Source organism: Heloderma suspectum, chromosome 6, assembly GCF_057233095.1.
Source record: "Heloderma suspectum isolate Gila_16-S chromosome 6, 16-S_ref, whole genome shotgun sequence".
NCBI classification, from domain to species: Eukaryota; Metazoa; Chordata; class Lepidosauria; order Squamata; family Helodermatidae; genus Heloderma; species Heloderma suspectum.
This window is the reverse complement of record NC_139463.1, coordinates 28,514,402-28,532,448: the sequence shown is the minus strand read 5'-3', so window position 1 is coordinate 28,532,448 and position 18,047 is coordinate 28,514,402. Positions and strand designations below refer to the sequence as shown.

Genomic DNA, 18,047 nt, shown 5'->3' with positions numbered 1-18,047 from the left:
TCATCCTGGAACAAAAGTAACTGTTTTGGCATGCTGGCCCCCAGTTTGCATCCACTGCAATACAGGTGGGGGCAGTGTTCTGTCTAGCTCCAGGGATGAGGTGGAGTTACTGCTCTGGCAAAATCTCTCCTCCAATTTCCTGAAACTTTTCTTCCCCCATGAAAGAGGCTTCCATTGTTCTGGCTCATTCAGGATGTTTTATAATTTATGGCTGTGGTGTTTTTGAGCGTACCTAATCACAGCTAGCCTCCCAGGCTGCCTGCACATCCTGATCTGAAAAAAGTCCTATGCGAGGAATGATGCCTTAAAGGTAAGCCCAAGAAACCCCAACCCAACCCATGAAAATTTCTCTGAAATTTCTTCATCATTGAATTTCTTTTTGAAAGCAATTTCTCATCTATGGTAAAAAAAAACGTGGGAGAAATTTTCAGTATGGCACTAATATTCATACCCCATCTTTGCAAGACAGATAAAAAGGAAGGACAGATAAAAAGGAAGGACTTATTCACACAGCACATAGTTAAACTATGGAACTCGCTACCACAGGAAGTAGTGATGACCATCAATTTGGATGGCTTTAAAAGGGGGTTGGACAAATTCCTGGAGGAAAAGGCTATCCATGGCTACTAGTCTTGATGGCTATGTGCTACCTCCATTACCAGAGGCTGTGAGCCTATGTACACCAGTTGCTGGGGAACATGGGTGGGAGAGTGCTGTTGCGCTCATGCCCTGTTTGTGAGTTCCTGGTCAACAGCTGGTTGGCCACTGTGTGAACAGAATGCTGGACTAGATGGGCCCTTGATCTAATCCAGCATGGCTTTTCTTAGGTTCTTATTACACCTCCTTTGGGTACTCTACAGGCATGGGAAGAGGAAGCACAATTCACTTGTACTGCTTCTCTTGCTTCTTGTTGAAAACACTGTAACCTGCTCAGAGTTTAATAGCTGCTGGAGACCATTATGGTGGCCCCCAGACTAAGAGTGAAACACTCTTTGATTGACTACTTTTCCCAGTTAGATTGAACATGGAGAGATGAATGGGAACAAGAATATCAGCTCAACAGTCCAAAGCAATAGCTATAACTGCTTGGTACAGAAAGTACAAGTAACTTTGTACTCAGACCATATTTCCTTATGGAGCAAGCTAGGAACACTACAGCTGTGCCATTCTTCCCCTCATTCCAAGGCTGGCCTTTTGACAGCATTTGCCTCTGATTTTGGAGTTCAGGCATCTAAAAAACTATAGCAGTGTCCCTGGTGTTACGTAGGTTGTGCTATAAGCCATGCAATGAACACAGTCGGGTTTTACTTCAGGCTGCAGAAAACTCCCAGTGATTTTCTGAATGTCGGGCAAATGTTTCAAGATGTTGCTTCACTGAGAGGCCTGAGTCAATTAGCCTGATTTTCACAAATGAGGTCAACTATCTAAGGCACACAGTTTCCAGGAATGTGTTGTTTCTAGTCAAAGGTAAAGTATGATATATGTAAGGCCCTGAAAAATATCAATGGAAATAATGCATTTGCTGTTTCACAACCTCTTAATTTACTGCATTTCTAGCAGCCTATCAAGGGTTGTTATGATGCTGATGATACAACAGGAAACAGCAAGAGTCACATAGACTGGAGGAGCATGGACTTGTGACCAGTCATGGCATGGAGTTTTGGCAGGAAAAAGGGGAAGCAGATGTTCTCATTCATGTTCCCATAAACCACATGGTGCTATGACCTTGCCCTGTGGATGTGAGATGCCTTGCTTGCTCTTGTAGATTCGGGTATAGGAATGGGGGAGAAATTCATTTGGTTCGCATTTTAATGTGAAAGTACCAAATTTCACACCTGCAAACTAATGTGCAAACCTAACCTCAATCACCTTTCAAAAACTCAATTATCCTTTGAATTTTGCAATTGAATTCTCTAATCAGGGAGGATAAGGATATCAGTGGCTACTATGAGTGGGAGGATACTATTGCACTCATGTCCTACTTGTGGGTTTCCCATGGGCAGCTGTTTGGCCACTGTGTGAACAGAATGCTGGACCAGATGGACCCTTGGTCTGATCCAGCATGGCTCTTTTTATATATTTAATGTTCTTAATCAAAACACGTATACAAAAAGTAGGATATTAGGGAAAATTGCATGGAAATACATGTATTAGGAGAAATGCATACACATTTTCATGAGGTTAGGATTCCCTGTATTCAGGATAAACTGAACTTAAGACTGGAAAAATGAGAAACTGAGAGAAACCAAAATGGACAGATGCATCCATCCCTAGGGAACAGCAGGAAAAGCTACTCAGTGGTAGAGCAGATGTTTCACATATTTCAGTCTTCAGCCTTTCCTGTGAGAAGGATCCCAGGAAGCAGAGCTGAGAAAGACTGTTGCCTGAAACCTTGGAGAATACCATTTGACATTACACTAGGTAGATGGACCATTAGTCTGTTCAGTATAATGCAGCTTTATATGTTCATTCTATTCCCCACCCTAGATAACACAAGAGATTTCCCGTATCATGCCATGTCTGCCTTTCAGGTCTTTCTTGTGCTTTCAGATTACCACCACAGCACTGAATTGGGGTGTGAGATGCTTTCACTGAGACTGTCTCTAAGAAATCAACTTGGCTGCATAGTTGTCTTTTTATTGTTGTTCATTGTTCCTTTTTACAACCACCTGTGGTGGTAGAACTCTTTTCAATGGCTGGCAGTGGCTGCTTCCAATTATTCTCTCCCAGAATGCCCACGGACAACACTACATCTTGATGAAGTATTATTTCAATGTGGTTTGGGGTGGGGGGGATGGTTGCCCCCAAAGCTTGAACGTTCAATTCAACCTTGATAGTTGTGTCATAACAGTCATCAGAAAACAAGAGGGTTATCCAAAACTGTGGGGAGAGCGGTGGTGTGTGTGGGGGGATTGCAATGTATTTATAAAGTTAAATATCAACACAAGTGAGCTGAATAGTCAATGCAGTTAACATGCATAGCAACTGGCCATTGTGCTCATTGAACACAACATGCATTTACAGTCAAGACATGCCCCAAGGCCTCTTGGCAACTATGTAGAATGGCTGCAGAGTGCATAAAATGTTGTTGAGATATGCACATTCCCCATGGCCTTGTGGAGAACATGGATATCGACCAGGAAAGGTGCACAATTCCCTGTTTGTGGATATATTATATGCACAATCTTCATGAGGTGTGGTGAATGTGCACAATGGCCAGTTCTTGTGCACATTCACTGTTCAATTCTCATTATCACTTATATATGACCTGAACACAAATCAGAATGACAGAAATGCTAGGCACTGGGATCACTTCCTATGTGCACACATGGAGCATTCACACTGCCATGCTGTTTCACCATAGCTCTGGAGAAAAGCAAACTGTACTAGCTGTGCCCATAGCACCATCTTTGGAGATAAATTCATCACTGCAGGGCCTCATGGGAGTTGCAGTTCCATGACTGCACCAGTCATGTCTCTGTCTGTGGTGATCTTGGGTGACTGGAATCTTCCCATTGCCCAAGGTCATGCTGCACTGGTGGGCTCTCTAGGAAGCACTCCTGTATAAATGTTCATGCTCTCATTATCATGCCATGTTACCACACAATAGCAGCTCTTCTCAGCTGATCGTTCCCTACCCCACCCCCACATACCCTATAGTATGAATTTTGTTGTTCAGTCGTTCAGTCGTGTCTGACTCTTCGTGACCCCATGGACCATAGCACGCCAGGCCTTCCTGTCCTGCGCTCTCTCCCGGAGCGTGCTCAAGTTCATATTCATTGCATCCGTGATGCTATCTAGCCATCTCATCCTCTGCCGTCCCCTCCTCCTTTTGCCTTCAGTCTTTCCCAGCATCAGGGTCTTTTCCAGGGAGTTTTCTCTTCGCATTAGGTGGCCAAAATATTGGAGCTTCAGCTTCATTATCTGTCCTTCCAATGAGCACTCAGGGTTGATTTCCTTTAGGATGGACTGATTTGACCTCCTTGCAGTCCAGGGGACTCGTAAGAGTCTTCTCCAGCACCACAGTTCGAAAGCATCAATTCTTCGGCGCTCAGCCTTCCTTATAGTCCAGCTCTCACAGCCATACATTACTACTGGGAAAACCATAGCTTTGATTAGACGGACCTTTGTCGGCAAGGTGATGTCTCTGCTTCTTACTATGCTGTCTAGGTTGGCCATAGCTTTCCTCCCAAGGAGCAAGCGTCTTTTAATTTCATGGCTACAGTCACCGTCTGCGGTGATCTTGGAGCCCAAGAAAGTAAAATCTGTCACTGCTTCCATTTCTTCCCCTTCTATATGCCAGGAAGTGATGGGGCCAGATGCCATGATCTTAGTTTTTTTAATGTTGAGTTTCAAACCAGCTTTTGCACTCTCCTCTTTCACCCTCAACAAGAGGCTCTTTAGATCCTCTTCGCTTTCTGCCATTAGGGTGGTATCGTCTGCATATCGGAGGTTGTGATACGTTCCATGGGGTTTTCTTGGCAAGAATACTGGAGTGGGTTGCCATTTCCTTCTCCAGTGGACCACATTTTGTCAGAACTCTCTGCCATGACCTGTCCATCTTGGGTGGCCCTGCATGGCATAGCTTATGGCTTCACTGAGTTACGCAAGCCCCTTCGCCACAACAAGGCAGTGATCCATGAAGGGGATAGTATGAATGCTCCCTGCCATACCACAAATGTGCCCTCTCTTGTATTTCAGACCCTTAACTCATAGTTGCTTTGTCACAAAGAGATTTTGTACCACTCTGTATTCCTTGAAATCACTGAAAAAGAATTGGCTTTAGATTTTTTTTTCTCCATAAGGCTTTGTTTCAATACCTGGATGATTAAAATGCACATAATTTAATCCTCCACAATTCCTCCTTTTTTCATCCTGTGCCACCCAGAGCCATTTATTTCCCTAGCCCTTTCCAGACTGAGGTTTCAGAGATGCAAGACCAGAGAATCTAACCTCAGCTGTTTGATATTGTCATTTTAATTAAAGGCAAAATCCACTCACCTACCCCCAAAAGATGAAGAAGTTGGTGGGAGGGGAGAGCTTTGTGCAGCTAAATGGCCTGATAAGATCCTATTATCAGGAAGGAATATGTTTGTGACTGTTATCGGCCAGCCCATGATTACCTGCCAGAACAAAAGGAATGTTGTTAAAGCCAACCCTATTTGAGCACAGTGGAATGGCAGCATGGATGGATGCCTGGATTTTGTGACATCCCCTCCACATCTCCCCAGTCACACCAGGGACTAGAAATGCTTCCAAAACTATCATCTGAATTTCTCCCTAGATTTCAGACTGAATTACCTGGGGTGTTACATGGGAGACTTCTATCCTATAATCACCCTGCCTCAAACATGGATTTTTTTTTACAAAGGGTCCAGACATCTTCCTTTTGTAACCCCCCTCCCATGTTTTTCCACCATTTCTTCCACCTTTCCTAACAAGAAAAAAAAATCTGTTAAGGAGGAAAAGAGAGAATAGGAGCGCAATGCCTTTTGATTTGTAGTACTCAGAGACCTCCATCTAAAAGCATCCAAGGTCTCTTGTTTCTGATGTGGAACCAGTGCTTTAGGAATTAACCATTTGTGTCTCCCACCTTTCTACATTATCAATGTATATTGATAAAATGTGAGCGGGGTGGGAGCAACGTTGATGTGACCATACATATATTTACATCAAGATCCTTTTTGTACAGTGTTTTAGCAGTGCTCATGTGCATCTGTGCAATGCATGTTTAGAAGCAAACAGGATTTGATGATACATATGATTGTAATGAGATCCTTTGATGTGTGGTGGTTGTGTTGGCTTTTTCCACTGTTCAAGAACACACACATTAGTAAACTTACTACAGTGCAAAAGAACCATGCCTGTGATCACATCAAGATCACTTTTTTGTGCTGTTCCATCATTGTACATGTGCACATTGGTAATGCAGATGCAAGTAAGGAACTGAACGGGGGGCAAAACTATGTTTGCTTAAATTCTGGAATTAATTTTAGAGGGGGGAAAAACAAATTCTCCTGGTTAAACCAGAATTCCAGGAGAAGTGGAATACAGGGCAGAGGAACAATAGGAACAACAAAGGGGGACAATAAAGGAACTCTGCTCATCCCCACTTTGAGTATGCAGGCACTGTAAGTCCGAAATATGGGGAGGAGATGGAAAGAGATGGTGGGCGTTCTGTTGTGCTTCAGTGTGTGTGTTTTTTTTCTTCCTGCTTCTTCCCTGCTGTTTGTTATTGGCTTGGTGAAAAGATATTGACTAACCTCAATTAATTCCTAGGGAGAAGAAGAAGCTGGCCAGGATGTTCGTTCTGCACACCTCATCACGGAACTGTCAAATAGATACTAGTTGGCTTTCTTGATACAAGCAATGATTGCTTTGTGTGTGTGCTTCCTGCCTCGTTCAGTTGGCACCTAAAAGCCGGAAAGGGGTAAGGCCATCTCTCCAGCTTCCTATGATAATTTTTTTAATGACCTCCAGGGAAACAGGAGGAGGAAGGAGACGGAAAACAACCATGCAATTTCTCTATGTTACCTTCTTCTCCCTTTTACTTCTCAGCTAAGTAGCATGTCAGCCCCCTTGAGGCAGCTGGTGGTATTTCTCTCTCTTACTTCTTTTCTCTCTACAGCCAAGGGAGAAACAAATGGTTGGTTACAGAAATGCTTTTAGAATGACTGGCAAAGGGGCATGCATGCGGATCCAAGGGAGAATTTGGGCCGAGGGAGGCAGACGGTCAGCTCAAGCTTGCTCCCAGACCATCCCTGCACTTGCTGTCTCTCCTCCCCTCTTTCCCTTCCTGATTTTCACACCCTCTCCTGTGTACTACTATAGCTGAGCATCTCCATGCCTATGCAGTAGGCAATACAATAAACACTGCAATACAGCACAATTTCCTTGCTTCCAGCTATCAGCCTCTGGAACTTTCCAAGTAACAGAGCATATATTTTGAAATAAAAACTTCACTAAATTCAATTTCAGAATAGTTTTTAAAAACCTGAATGTTAAAACTTGTATCAACAAACAAACAAACAATTAGCATAACTTTAAGAACTAAAGCCTGAGTTGGCGTTTTTCGTCCTCCCTCCTAGGGATGTACGGAAGTCACTTACCGTTTCGCGGATCTGCTTCGCAGTGGGGGGGGGGAGGCGCTCCGTCCCTCCCCCCGGAATTCTGCCTGGCCGGCTCCGCTCCACGGGGATTCCGTGGAGCCGCTGCCCGGCTCCGCTCATAGCCAGATATCCGGCTGCTGGGCAGCAGGGACGCAAACGGCGGTGGCCATAGCCGCCGCCATTTGCGTCCCTGTACTTAAATGTGATAGGCTACGTAAATATTTACATAGCCTATCACGGCAAAGAAAAAAAAATGCGTATGCAAATGGCGGCAGCTACGGCCGCCACCATTTGCGTTGCTATTTTTCGCCGTTCTAGCCTACGTAAATATTTACGTAGGCTAAAACGGCTAAAAATAGCGAACGCAAATGGCGGCCGCCGTAGCCACTGGCATTTGCGTACGCTGTGCCAAGCCGCGGCTGGCCAGGAGACCAGCTGCCCCTGCTGCCGCCCCTGCTGCCGCCATCACCACACCCCCGCCTTAACTGCCACCCCCGCTGCCGCAACTGCTGCCCCGACCGCCGCCCCTGCCACCCCCGCCACTGCCCCCACCGCCGCTGCACCTGCCTCCCCCGCTGCACCTTCCACCACCCCTGCCGCCACCGCACCTTCCACTGCCGCTGCCGTGCTGCTGCCGCCGCTACACCCACCACCAAAGCTGCCACCACATCCGCCGCATCCGCCCCAGGTAAGAGCCGTCCCGGGGGGTTCCGCGGGGGGGGGCAGGAGGCCATTCTGCCACGGATTCCAGGGGGGGGGCAAATGCCAGTGCATTCGGCCTCACTGGAATCCGTGGCAGAATTCTCCGCCATCCCTATTCCCTCCACATTCCTTTTTCCTTCCGTGCCATGTCCTTTAGATTGTAAATGTGAGCACAGGGACTGTCTGACTTTTTATTGAGCTATAAACGGCTCTGGGAGGCCTGTCAGCTGAAGACTGGGGTAAAAATGCTTACACAAGAGAGCAATCCTATGGTCCCTGGGAGAGCATCCCAGGGTCCATCGGAATGCTTGGGAAAACCCTTCCAAGGTCGGAGACAGCACTGCAACCTTGGAAGGCGGAAGTCAGAAATCTGCCCCTGCCCCTGCTGCCTTGCAGCGGCATGGAAAGAACCATGCCAGCTGCCCTCTGAGGTCAGAAAAGTGACCATGGAGGAGGAGGAGGAAGGGGGGAGTCCTGGTGGGTGGGGAGGGGAGGAGACCAGAGAGGCCAGGATATAAGATAGCCTGAGCTGCCTCCAGCCTCCTTCCCCTCCAAAGCGCCCCCATTAGATGGGCTGAAAAGCCCGCCTAGTGAGAATTGCCAAACACAGAGGACTGTCAGGATTGCCTCTGGGTGCAGGGAGATAGCAGCTCAGATTCAGAAGAGGAGCAGCCAGAACTGGGGAGGCTTTTTTACAAGCCAGTTCAGATATGGGTAGGCGTGCTTCTCAGGTTACCCACTCCCAGATGGCCGGGCATAAAGCTTCCTCCTCTCCCCCCTCCGTGAGAAGCAGCGAGGAGGGGCTTGAGGACTGTGACCTAAGAGACGCAAGGCAACGAGGCAGAGCTAAGAGGGAAGCGTCAAAGGCAGAGCTCAGATGGTCGAACCGGTTAGCGATGCATGAGAAGCTATGCAGGGATTGGAAGCAGCACGTGAGGGGCGGGGCCTCCCCTTCTACATTAGCCTAGCCAGACAGCCCTCCTTTCAAACTGCAGGCAACTTCCAGTGATCCCATTTGAATCCCCTGGAGGCATTCCTTTGTAGCCAGAGAGTCTTTGTGGATTTGCATCTGTAATGAACCTGTGAATAATGAATTAAAGGGGTGATGCTGAAGCCTCTCCTTTTGTGTGTTTGTGAGTGCTTGAGGAAAGGGGGGGGCAAGGGAATCGTGACAAGGACATGGAGGCGAAAGTTGCCTCCACTGCTCTTACTGCCCTGCTGGCTTCAGCCCAGGAATCTTGGAAGCCTCTGCATTTGCGGTCTTCCAAGCAGTGAGGGCACAATCAATAGGATTGCGCCCTAAATCAATAACAGCCAAATATGCTGATGGATTTGTCAGATTAAAAAGCCACAAGAGCAATTAACTGCCAAGTCTGTTCAGTTAAACACATGGTTGGCTGCAACACATCTCCTTATATGTTGGAGGACCTGCGCGCTGTTCTTCCTTAAAGAGACAATTCACTCAGCAGGGCCAACGTCAGCCATGCCTTTGGTGCTCTGTGCATGGCCATGATCTTGGGAAGGGCATGAAGGGTACACTCTCGGGTGCTAGATGAGCAGATCCAGGAAGGGGAAGCACTCTTGCATTCTTCTGCACAGGCAGGATTCATTGCAATTATGTCTGACTGAATCATTTGTCATGTTGTTCACCCTGTCTGGACTGGGGCATCAGTTTATCTATGGTGCTGTGGTATGGCCAACAACCCCCCTTCCCTCCCACACAAGCTGTATGGAAGACAAGGCAAGCTGGATGATGAACTCATCCACTCCCCCACCTTGGCCAAGCAAGCCTAAAGAGAGCTCTGGCTATTAGGTGGTATCGAAATGCAATAAATAAATAAATAGCCATCTTGCTTGATTCCCTTTTGCTTTGCCACATTTGCTTCCCCACACTACAAGCTGCAGATATTTATGTGTCATTGTAATCTGTTATTTGCTTTTGAACAGGAAGAAGACTTGATCTATTAAATCCCAACAATAAAGTGGTGTCAATCCTATGCTTATGCCATAGGAACCAGGTGACTAAGGGCATAATCCTATGGCCACTAGACAGTGGCTAGACAGCCATAGGATTGGTTGGTGCCTGGAGAACCACCTCCCCACCCCTGCTGCCTTGTAGGCAGCGCAGATCATCCTTGGGCTCCATGCTCAGAAGAGCAGGGCAGAGCGGGGCAAAAAGGGGCTTTCCCTGGGGTGGGGAGGGGCAGGGATGGTGGAAGCCTCTTTACAAGGCTTCCTATGCACTGTCCATCCTCCCCGCCCCCCTGCCCTGAACCTCTCCAGCTAGACAGCCAAAATTGGCTATCTAGCTGGTAATACAGGGTGGCCAGAGTGTGGAGGAGAAGATCCCCTCCATGTTCCTCCTGAACTGCATTGGCTAGGCAGTCGCCTCTGAGTTGAGAGGAGGCTGCCTATCTGCATAGAATTGCACCTTTAGTTTCTTTTAGGACCTAAAATTTAGGTAGAGAGGTTTTATTCTGGTGGCAGCATTTACAGGTTTTATAGCTGAGGCATCATTTCATAACCATGAGGGCTAATTGGGAACTTTATTAAAAACTGGGGCAGTGAGTTCCATAGACCCGAGCCTCAAAGGCAGGTTGTTGTTGTTAAAAAGAAACACAAGCAGGATAACCCACACATTGTTCTGTCACAGCTGTGGTATGGCAGGAAAATCTACAGTGTTTCTGTCACATGTGGGTTTTAGAACTGCATTCATTGACTGCTACAGCATCTAACCAGGGCAGAAAGAACACAGGACACTATAGAACAAAATCTAAGATGTCACGAATACACATTTCCCGCTACATTTTATGTAACTAATATGTGAAAAACTGAGCATGATTTCAGCATCCCTAAATCACTATCGACAAAATAGAGAGCTTCGGCTATTGGGCGGTATAGAAATGAAATAAATAAATAAAATAAAACAAACATTTGATCAATAATTTTAATAAGGAATGGAGGAAAGAACTATGCTAAGAATCTTACAGAGAGGTTGAAAAGCCATTTCCCCCCTTGGCTTCAAAATTTCTGGACATTTTACATCTCTAGTCTTCCTAAAAAGGTCTTCCTTTTACATAATTTTTAGAAATCATTTTGAAAGAGTAAAGGCTGGGTGTCAAAATATGAACGCCTTGTCTTAAACATTTTATTTATCATTTTAAAAGAAAATATTTCATAATTCAAAATAGTTCAATCTTTTTCACTTTATGGGAAACCCTCCCCAGAAAAGGTCCTGGGGGGATGGGGGGGATGCCCCCTGCCATTTCTTTCCAGATTTTTCCTGGGCCTTCACATCTCAACTCGATACTTTGACTTTCAACAAGGGATGGACACATACATCAGTGTTGCTTTCTTCCACATTGAAACTTCTAAAAACTCAAGTTCTGTTCTGTCTATGAAGAAATTTAGCAGATTTTGGTCAGTTCTTATTACAAAAACAACCAAACCAAACCAAATCCTCATTCATCTGCACCAGCAAAATTCAGTAGGCACAGCTGCTCCCAGTATGGAGAGGAACATGAACCTACTCGCCATATAGCTGTCACAGATGGGGAGCATGTCAGAAAAAAGAGAAGCACCAACCCTAATTCCACACCAGAAAGATGGTTTAATACACAGTGATTCAAATCCAGACTTTTATGAGCTAAACACTGTATGGGAAAATCACACCTGAAGACCACTGTATATCATTACTAACAACAAAGCTAGCGGAGATGACAGTATTGCAGCTGAGCTATTTAAAATCCTAAAAGATGATGCTGTTAAAGTGCTGCACTCAATATACCAACAAATTTGGAACACTCAACAGTGGCCACAAGACTGGAAAAGGTCAGTTTTCATTCCAATTCCAAAGAAGGGCAATGCCAAAGAGTGTTCAAACTACTGTACAATTGCGCTCATTTCACATGCCAGCATGGTTATGCTCAAAATCCTACAAGCTGGGCTACAGCAGCATGTGAACCGAGAACTACCAGAAGTACAAGCTGGGTTTCGAAGAGGCAGAGGATCTAGGGTTGTCAGAGAATTCTACCATGGATCTTGGTGAGGCCAAATGTCAGTGCAAATCCCCCGAAATCTGTGGCAGAATGAAGCCCCTGCCCCCCCCACGAAAGGTGCACGAAATGGAGCACTTACCTGCTGCCGTCCACGCTGACTTGCGAATGGCGGCCGCCCTGCAGCCGCCATTTGCTTCCTGATCATAGCCATGATAGGCTACGTAAATACTTACATAGCCAATCACAGCTAATGCAGGGACGCCTATCACATAGTACGTAGGACACCTAGGACATAGCCTATCATGGCAAGCCCACCCCCAAAAAACAACAGCATACACAAATGGCAGCGGCTGCGGCGGCCACCATTTGCATTCCCTATTTTGAGCCGTTCTAGCCTACATAACCCCTTCATGGATCAGTGCCTTGTTGTGGCGAAGGGGCTTGCGTAACTTAGTGAAGCCATAAGCTATGCCGTGCAGGGCCACCCAAGACGGACAGGTCATGGCAGAGAGTTCTGACAAAATGTGGTCCACTGGAGAAGGAAATGGCAACTCACTCCAGTATTCTTGCCAAGAAAACCCCATGGAACGTATCACAAGGCTAAAAGAGATGACGCCGGAAGATGAGCCCCTCAGGTCGGAAGGTGTCCAATATGCTACTGGGAAGAGCAGAGGGTATTTCCAAGTAGCGCCAGAAAGAGTGAAGCGGCTGGGCCAAAGCCGAAAGGACACTCAGCTGTGGATGTGTCTGGTGGTGAAAAGAATATCCGATGCTGTAAAGAACAATATTGTTTAGGAACCTGGAATGTCAGATCAATGAATCAAGGTAAGCTGGAGGTGGTCAAACATGAGATGGCAAGATTGAACATCGACATCTTGGGAATCAGCGAACTAAAATGGACAGGCATGGGCGAATTTAATTCAGGTGACCATCATATCTACTACTGTGGGCAAGAATCCCTTAGAAGAAATGGAATAGCACTCATAGTCAACAAAAGGGTGGGAAAAGCAGTAGTGGGGTACAATCTCAAAAACGATAGAATGATCTCAGTACGAATCCAAGGCAAACCATTCAACATCACAGTAATTCAAGTCTATGCCCCAACCACTGAGGCCGAAGAAGCTGAGGTTGATCGGTTCTATGAAGACCTACAACACCTTCTAGAACTAACACCAAAAAAAGATGTCCTCTTCATCATAGGGGATTGGAATGCTAAAGTAGGAAGTCAAGAAATCACCGGGATAACAGGCAGGCATGGCCTTGGTGTACAAAATGAAGCAGGACAAAAGCTAATAGAGTTTTGCCAAGAGAACATGCTGATCACAGCAAACACTCTTTTCCAACAGCACAAGAGGCGACTCTACACATGGACGTCACCAGATGGTCAATATCGAAATCAGATTGATTATGTCCTTTGCAGCCAAAGATGGAGAAGCTCCATACAGTCAGTGAAAACAAGACCTGGAGCTGACTGTGGCTCAGATCATGAGCTGCTTCTTGCAAAATTTCGGCTTAAATTGAAGAACGTCGGGAAAACCACTAAACCGTTCAGGTATGACCTAAATCATATCCCTGATGAATATACAGTGGAGGTGAGGAATAGATTTTAGGGATTAGACCTGATAGACAGAGTGCCTGAGGAACTATGGATGGAGGTCCGTAACATTGTTCAGGAGGCAGCAACGAAATCCATCCCAAAGAAAAAGAAATGCAAGAAAGCAAAGTGGCTGTCTGATGAGGCTTTACAAGTAGCTCACGAAAGAAGGGCAGCAAAAAGCAAGGGAGAAAGGGGAAGATATACCCAACTGAATGCAGAGTTCCAGAGAATAGCAAGGAGAGACAAGAAGGCCTTCTTAAATGAACAATGCAAAGAAATCGAGGAAAACCACAGAATGGGAAAGACTAGAGATCTCTTCAAGAAAATTGGAGATCTCAAGGGAACGTTTTGTGCAAAGACGGGCATGATAAAGGACAAAGAAGGCAGGGACCTAACAGAAGCAGATGAGATTAAGAAGAGGTGGCAAGAATACACAGAAGAACTATACAGGAAAGATCTGAATGTCCCTGATAGCCATGATAGTGCGCTCACTGAACTTGAGCCGGACATCCTCGAGAGTGAAGTCAAGTGGGCCTTAGGAAGCATTAGTAACAACAAAACTAGCGGAGATGACAGTATTCCAGCCGAGCTATTTAAAATCCTAAAAGATGATGCTGTTAAAGTGCTGCATTCAATATGCCAACAAATCTGGAACACTCAACAGTGGCCACAAGACTGGAAAAGGTCAGTTTACATTCCAATTCCAAAGAAGGGCAACGCCAAAAAGTGTTCAAACTACTGCACAATTGCGCTCATTTCACATGCCAGCAAGGTGATGCTCAAAATCCTACAAGCTAGGCTTCAGCAGTATGCGAACCGAGAACTACCAGAAGTACAAGCTGGGTTTAGAAGAGGCAGAGGAACTAGAGATCAAATCGCCAACATTCCCTGCATCATGGAGAAAGCAAGAGAATTCCAGAAAAACATCTATTTCTGCTTCATTGACTATGCTAAAGCCTTTGATTGTGTGGATCACAACAAACTCTGGCAAATTCTTAAAGAGATGGGAGTACCAGACCACCTTACCTGTCTCCTGAGAAACCTGTATGAGGGTCAAGAAGCAACAGTAAGAACCAGACATGGAACAACCGATTGGTTCAAAATTGGGAAAGGAGTACGACAAGGCTGCATATTGTCGCCCTGCTTATTTAACTTATATGCAGAGTACATCATGAGAATGCCGGGTTGGATGAATCACAGGTCGGAACTAAGATTGCCAGGAGAATTATCAACAACCTCAGATACATAGACGATACCACCCTAATGGCAGAAAGTGAAGAGGATCTAAAGAGCCTCTTGTTGAGTGTGAAAGAGGAGAGTGCAAAAGCTGGTTTGAAACTCAACATTAAAAAAATGAAGATCATGGCATCTGGCCCCATCACTTCCTGGCATATAGAAGTGGAAGAAATGGAAGCAGTGACAGATTTTACTTTCTTGGGCTCCAAGATCACCACAGACGGTGACTGTAGCCATTAAATTAAAAGACGCTTGCTCCTTGGGCAAACCTAGACAGCATAGTAAGAAGCATAGAGATCACCTTGCCGACAAAGGTCCGTATAATCAAAGCTATGGTTTTCCCAGTAGTAATGTATGGCTGTGAGTAGGGATGTACGAAAGTCAGTTACCTTTTTGACAAGGCGATTCGCGGTGGGGGGGAGGCGCGCCTCACCTGCCCCAGAAATCCTCCTCCGGCCAGCTCCACTCTGTAAAGATTCTGCAGAGCTGCCGGCCGGGGCTGCCCACAGCCGGAAATCTGGCCGTTGGGCAGCCTTCCTTCCAGACGAAAAACAAACAAACCCATGTATGCAAATGGTGGCGGCTACAGCGGCCGCCATTTGCGTTCCCTTTTTTCGCAGTTTTAGCCTACGTAAATATTTATATAAGCTATTACAGTGAAAAAAAAGGGAATGCCATTAGCGCCCACTATGCTATTTGCGTTGCCCTTTTTTTCGCCGTAATAGCATAGGTAAATATTTACGTAGGCTAAAACTGCAAAAAAAAGGGAACGCAAATGGCGGCCGCCGTAGCCGCCGCCATTTGCGTACGTGGGTTTTATTTCTTTTTCTTGGCTTGCCGTGATAGGCTACGTAAATACTTACATAGCCTATCATGGCAAATGGCAGATGGCAATGGCGGCGCAGCAGGTGGTCGAAAGACCAGCCGCCACCACCACCAGACCGGCCACCGGAGCCGCCACCATCTGGAACATTCGCCCCAGGTAAGCCTCGTCCTGGAGGGGAATCCGCGGGGGGGGGCAGGGGGGCAGGCTGTTCTGCCATGGATTTCGGGGGGCCAAATGCCAGTGCATTCGGCCTTACTGAAATCCGTGGCGGAATTCTCGGCCATCCCTAGCTGTGAGAGCTGGACTATAAGGAAGGCTGAGTGCCAAAGAATTGATGCTTTCGAACTGTGGTGCTGGAGAAGACTCTTACAAGTCCCCTGGACTGCAAGGAGGTCAAATCAGTCAATCCTAAAGGAAATCAACCCTGACTGCTCATTGAAAGGACAGATAGTGAAGCTGAAGCTCAAATATTTTGGCCACCTAATGCGAAGAGAAAACTCCCTGGAAAAGACCCTGATGCTGGGAAAGATTGAAGGCAAAAGGAGAAGGGGACAGCAGAGGATGAGATGGCTAGATAGCATCACCGATGCAAGGAATGTGAACTTGAGCACACTCGGGGAGAGAGTGGAGGACAGGAAGGCCTGGCTTGCTATGGTCCATGGGGTCACAAAGAGTCGGACACGACTTAACGACTGAACAACAACAGCTGGTGTACGGGTGATTACCCTTCTGTGCCTAAATCCCCATCTGAGAGCATGCCTTCTTTAAAGGGTGTCACATTATTCTTCTGTATTTTTGTTAGTTACCTGCTCCAGGTGGTACTAATTAGCGAATGAAGGATGGCCACCAGAGTTATCTATGGTTATGTTGTGACCTTTCAGGAATACATAAACATCAGCAAGAGCATGGGGGTTCACCACAACACCAAGTGCAATGGTGTGGCAAAACAGCACATAGACCTCTTGGGTATATAAGTTCTCAAGAATCTGCCCAAGTGGAACCTCAGCACAGACCTGGACTGAGCAGATGTCAGGACTGATTCTGAGTGCAGGGAGATAGTTAGCTCAGATTCAGAACAGGAGCAGTCAGAACTGGGGGAGGTTTTTTCACAGGCCAGTTCTGATATGGATAGGCGTGCTTCACAGGTTACAATCTCCCAGATGGCCAGGCATGAAGCTTCATCCTTACCCCCCTCTGTAGCAGGAGAGCAGGAGGAGGAGGGGCTTGAGGTCTGTGACAGCAGGCAAGCTGTCAGGATCCCCTTGGCCCCCTCTTTCCTCAAGTGCTCACAAACACAGAAAAGAGAGGCTTCAGCCTCACGCCTTTACTTCATTATTCACAGGTTCATTACAGATGCAAATCCACGAAGACTGTCCGGCTACAAAGCAATGTCTCCAGGGGATTCAAATGGGATAAACAAAAGTTGCCCACAGTTTGAAAGGGCGGCTGTCTGATTAGGCTAACATAGGGAGGGAGGCCCCGCCCCTCGCCTGCTGCTCCCCTGCATACCCTGTCATGCATCGTTAACCGGTTCGAACCTCTAAGCTCCGCCCCTGACGCTTCCCTCTTAGCACTGCGTCTCCGCCTAGCGTCTTTTAGGTCACAGTCCTCAAGCCCCTCCTCCTGCTGCTCGCTGCTTCTCACAGAGGGGGTGAGGAGGAAGCTTCATGCCCGGCCATCTGGGAGTTGGAAACCTGAGAAGCATGCCTATCCATATCTGAACTGGCCTGTGAAAACACCTCCCTCAGTTCTGGCTGCTCCTCTTCTGAATCTGAGCTGCTAACTATCTCCCTGTGCTCAGAATCAATCCTGACAGCAGAGGTGTTGTGTAGGGATGCTGTGAGCACATGGCTCAGCCCAAGAGTCCAATAGACTCCCTCCACCCCAGTCACATCTCCAGGCTGTGCCCACCAAGGTACTTCCCCTGCTTGCGTCCCCCGGCCCCCATGTTCACAGAGCTGCTCTCACCTACCCTGAGCCATCCTCGAGCACTTGTCATTCCCACAGTCATCATTTTGTGAAAAAAATTGTGCCTTGGGAACTTCCATAAATCCAATATTGCACACATAGCGGCCATAAAGGCCCCATCTACACAATATTACAGGATTAAGAGGCGCAATATTAGATTCACAGAAGTTCCTGAGGTACCATAGGTTTTGCAAAATGTGACCACAAAAATGATGGGTACTCAAGGATGGTCATGGTAGGTGAGGATGGTTCTGCGAGCATTAGGGATGGCAGAGAATTCCTCCACGGATCTCAGTGAGGCCGAATGCCAGTGCATTTGGCCCCCTGAAATCTGTGGCGGAACGGCCTGCCACCCCCTACCCCCCCGCAGATCCCCCCCCCCCCGGGACGAGACTTACCTGGGGCGGATCTTCCGGGCAGCGGCTGCGGCGGCTGGTCTTCCGACTGGCTGCCGCCGCCGCCGCCATTTGCAGTCTTGGTAAAAAAAAGAAGATGTGATAGGCTATGTAAAGATTTACGTAGCCTATCATGGCTGGGTGGGTTTTTTTTTTAAAAAAAGACGTGATCGGCTACGTAAATCTTTACGTAGCCTATCATGGCTGGGTGGGTTT

At 46.8% G+C, this 18,047-nt stretch overlaps 1 protein-coding gene across 1 annotated transcript in view; it reads right to left on the bottom strand.

Moving 5' to 3' along the window:
* UNC5D (unc-5 netrin receptor D) overlaps nt 1-16,989 on the bottom strand; it is a 721,393-nt gene extending 704,404 nt beyond the window's left edge. The window contains exon 1 of the mRNA XM_084807245.1: nt 16,978-16,989. Within this exon, the coding sequence (XP_084663371.1) occupies nt 16,978-16,989 (12 nt within the window). The remainder of the gene's footprint in view (nt 1-16,977) is intronic.
* Between the last annotated feature and the right edge of the window lie 1,058 nt (nt 16,990-18,047).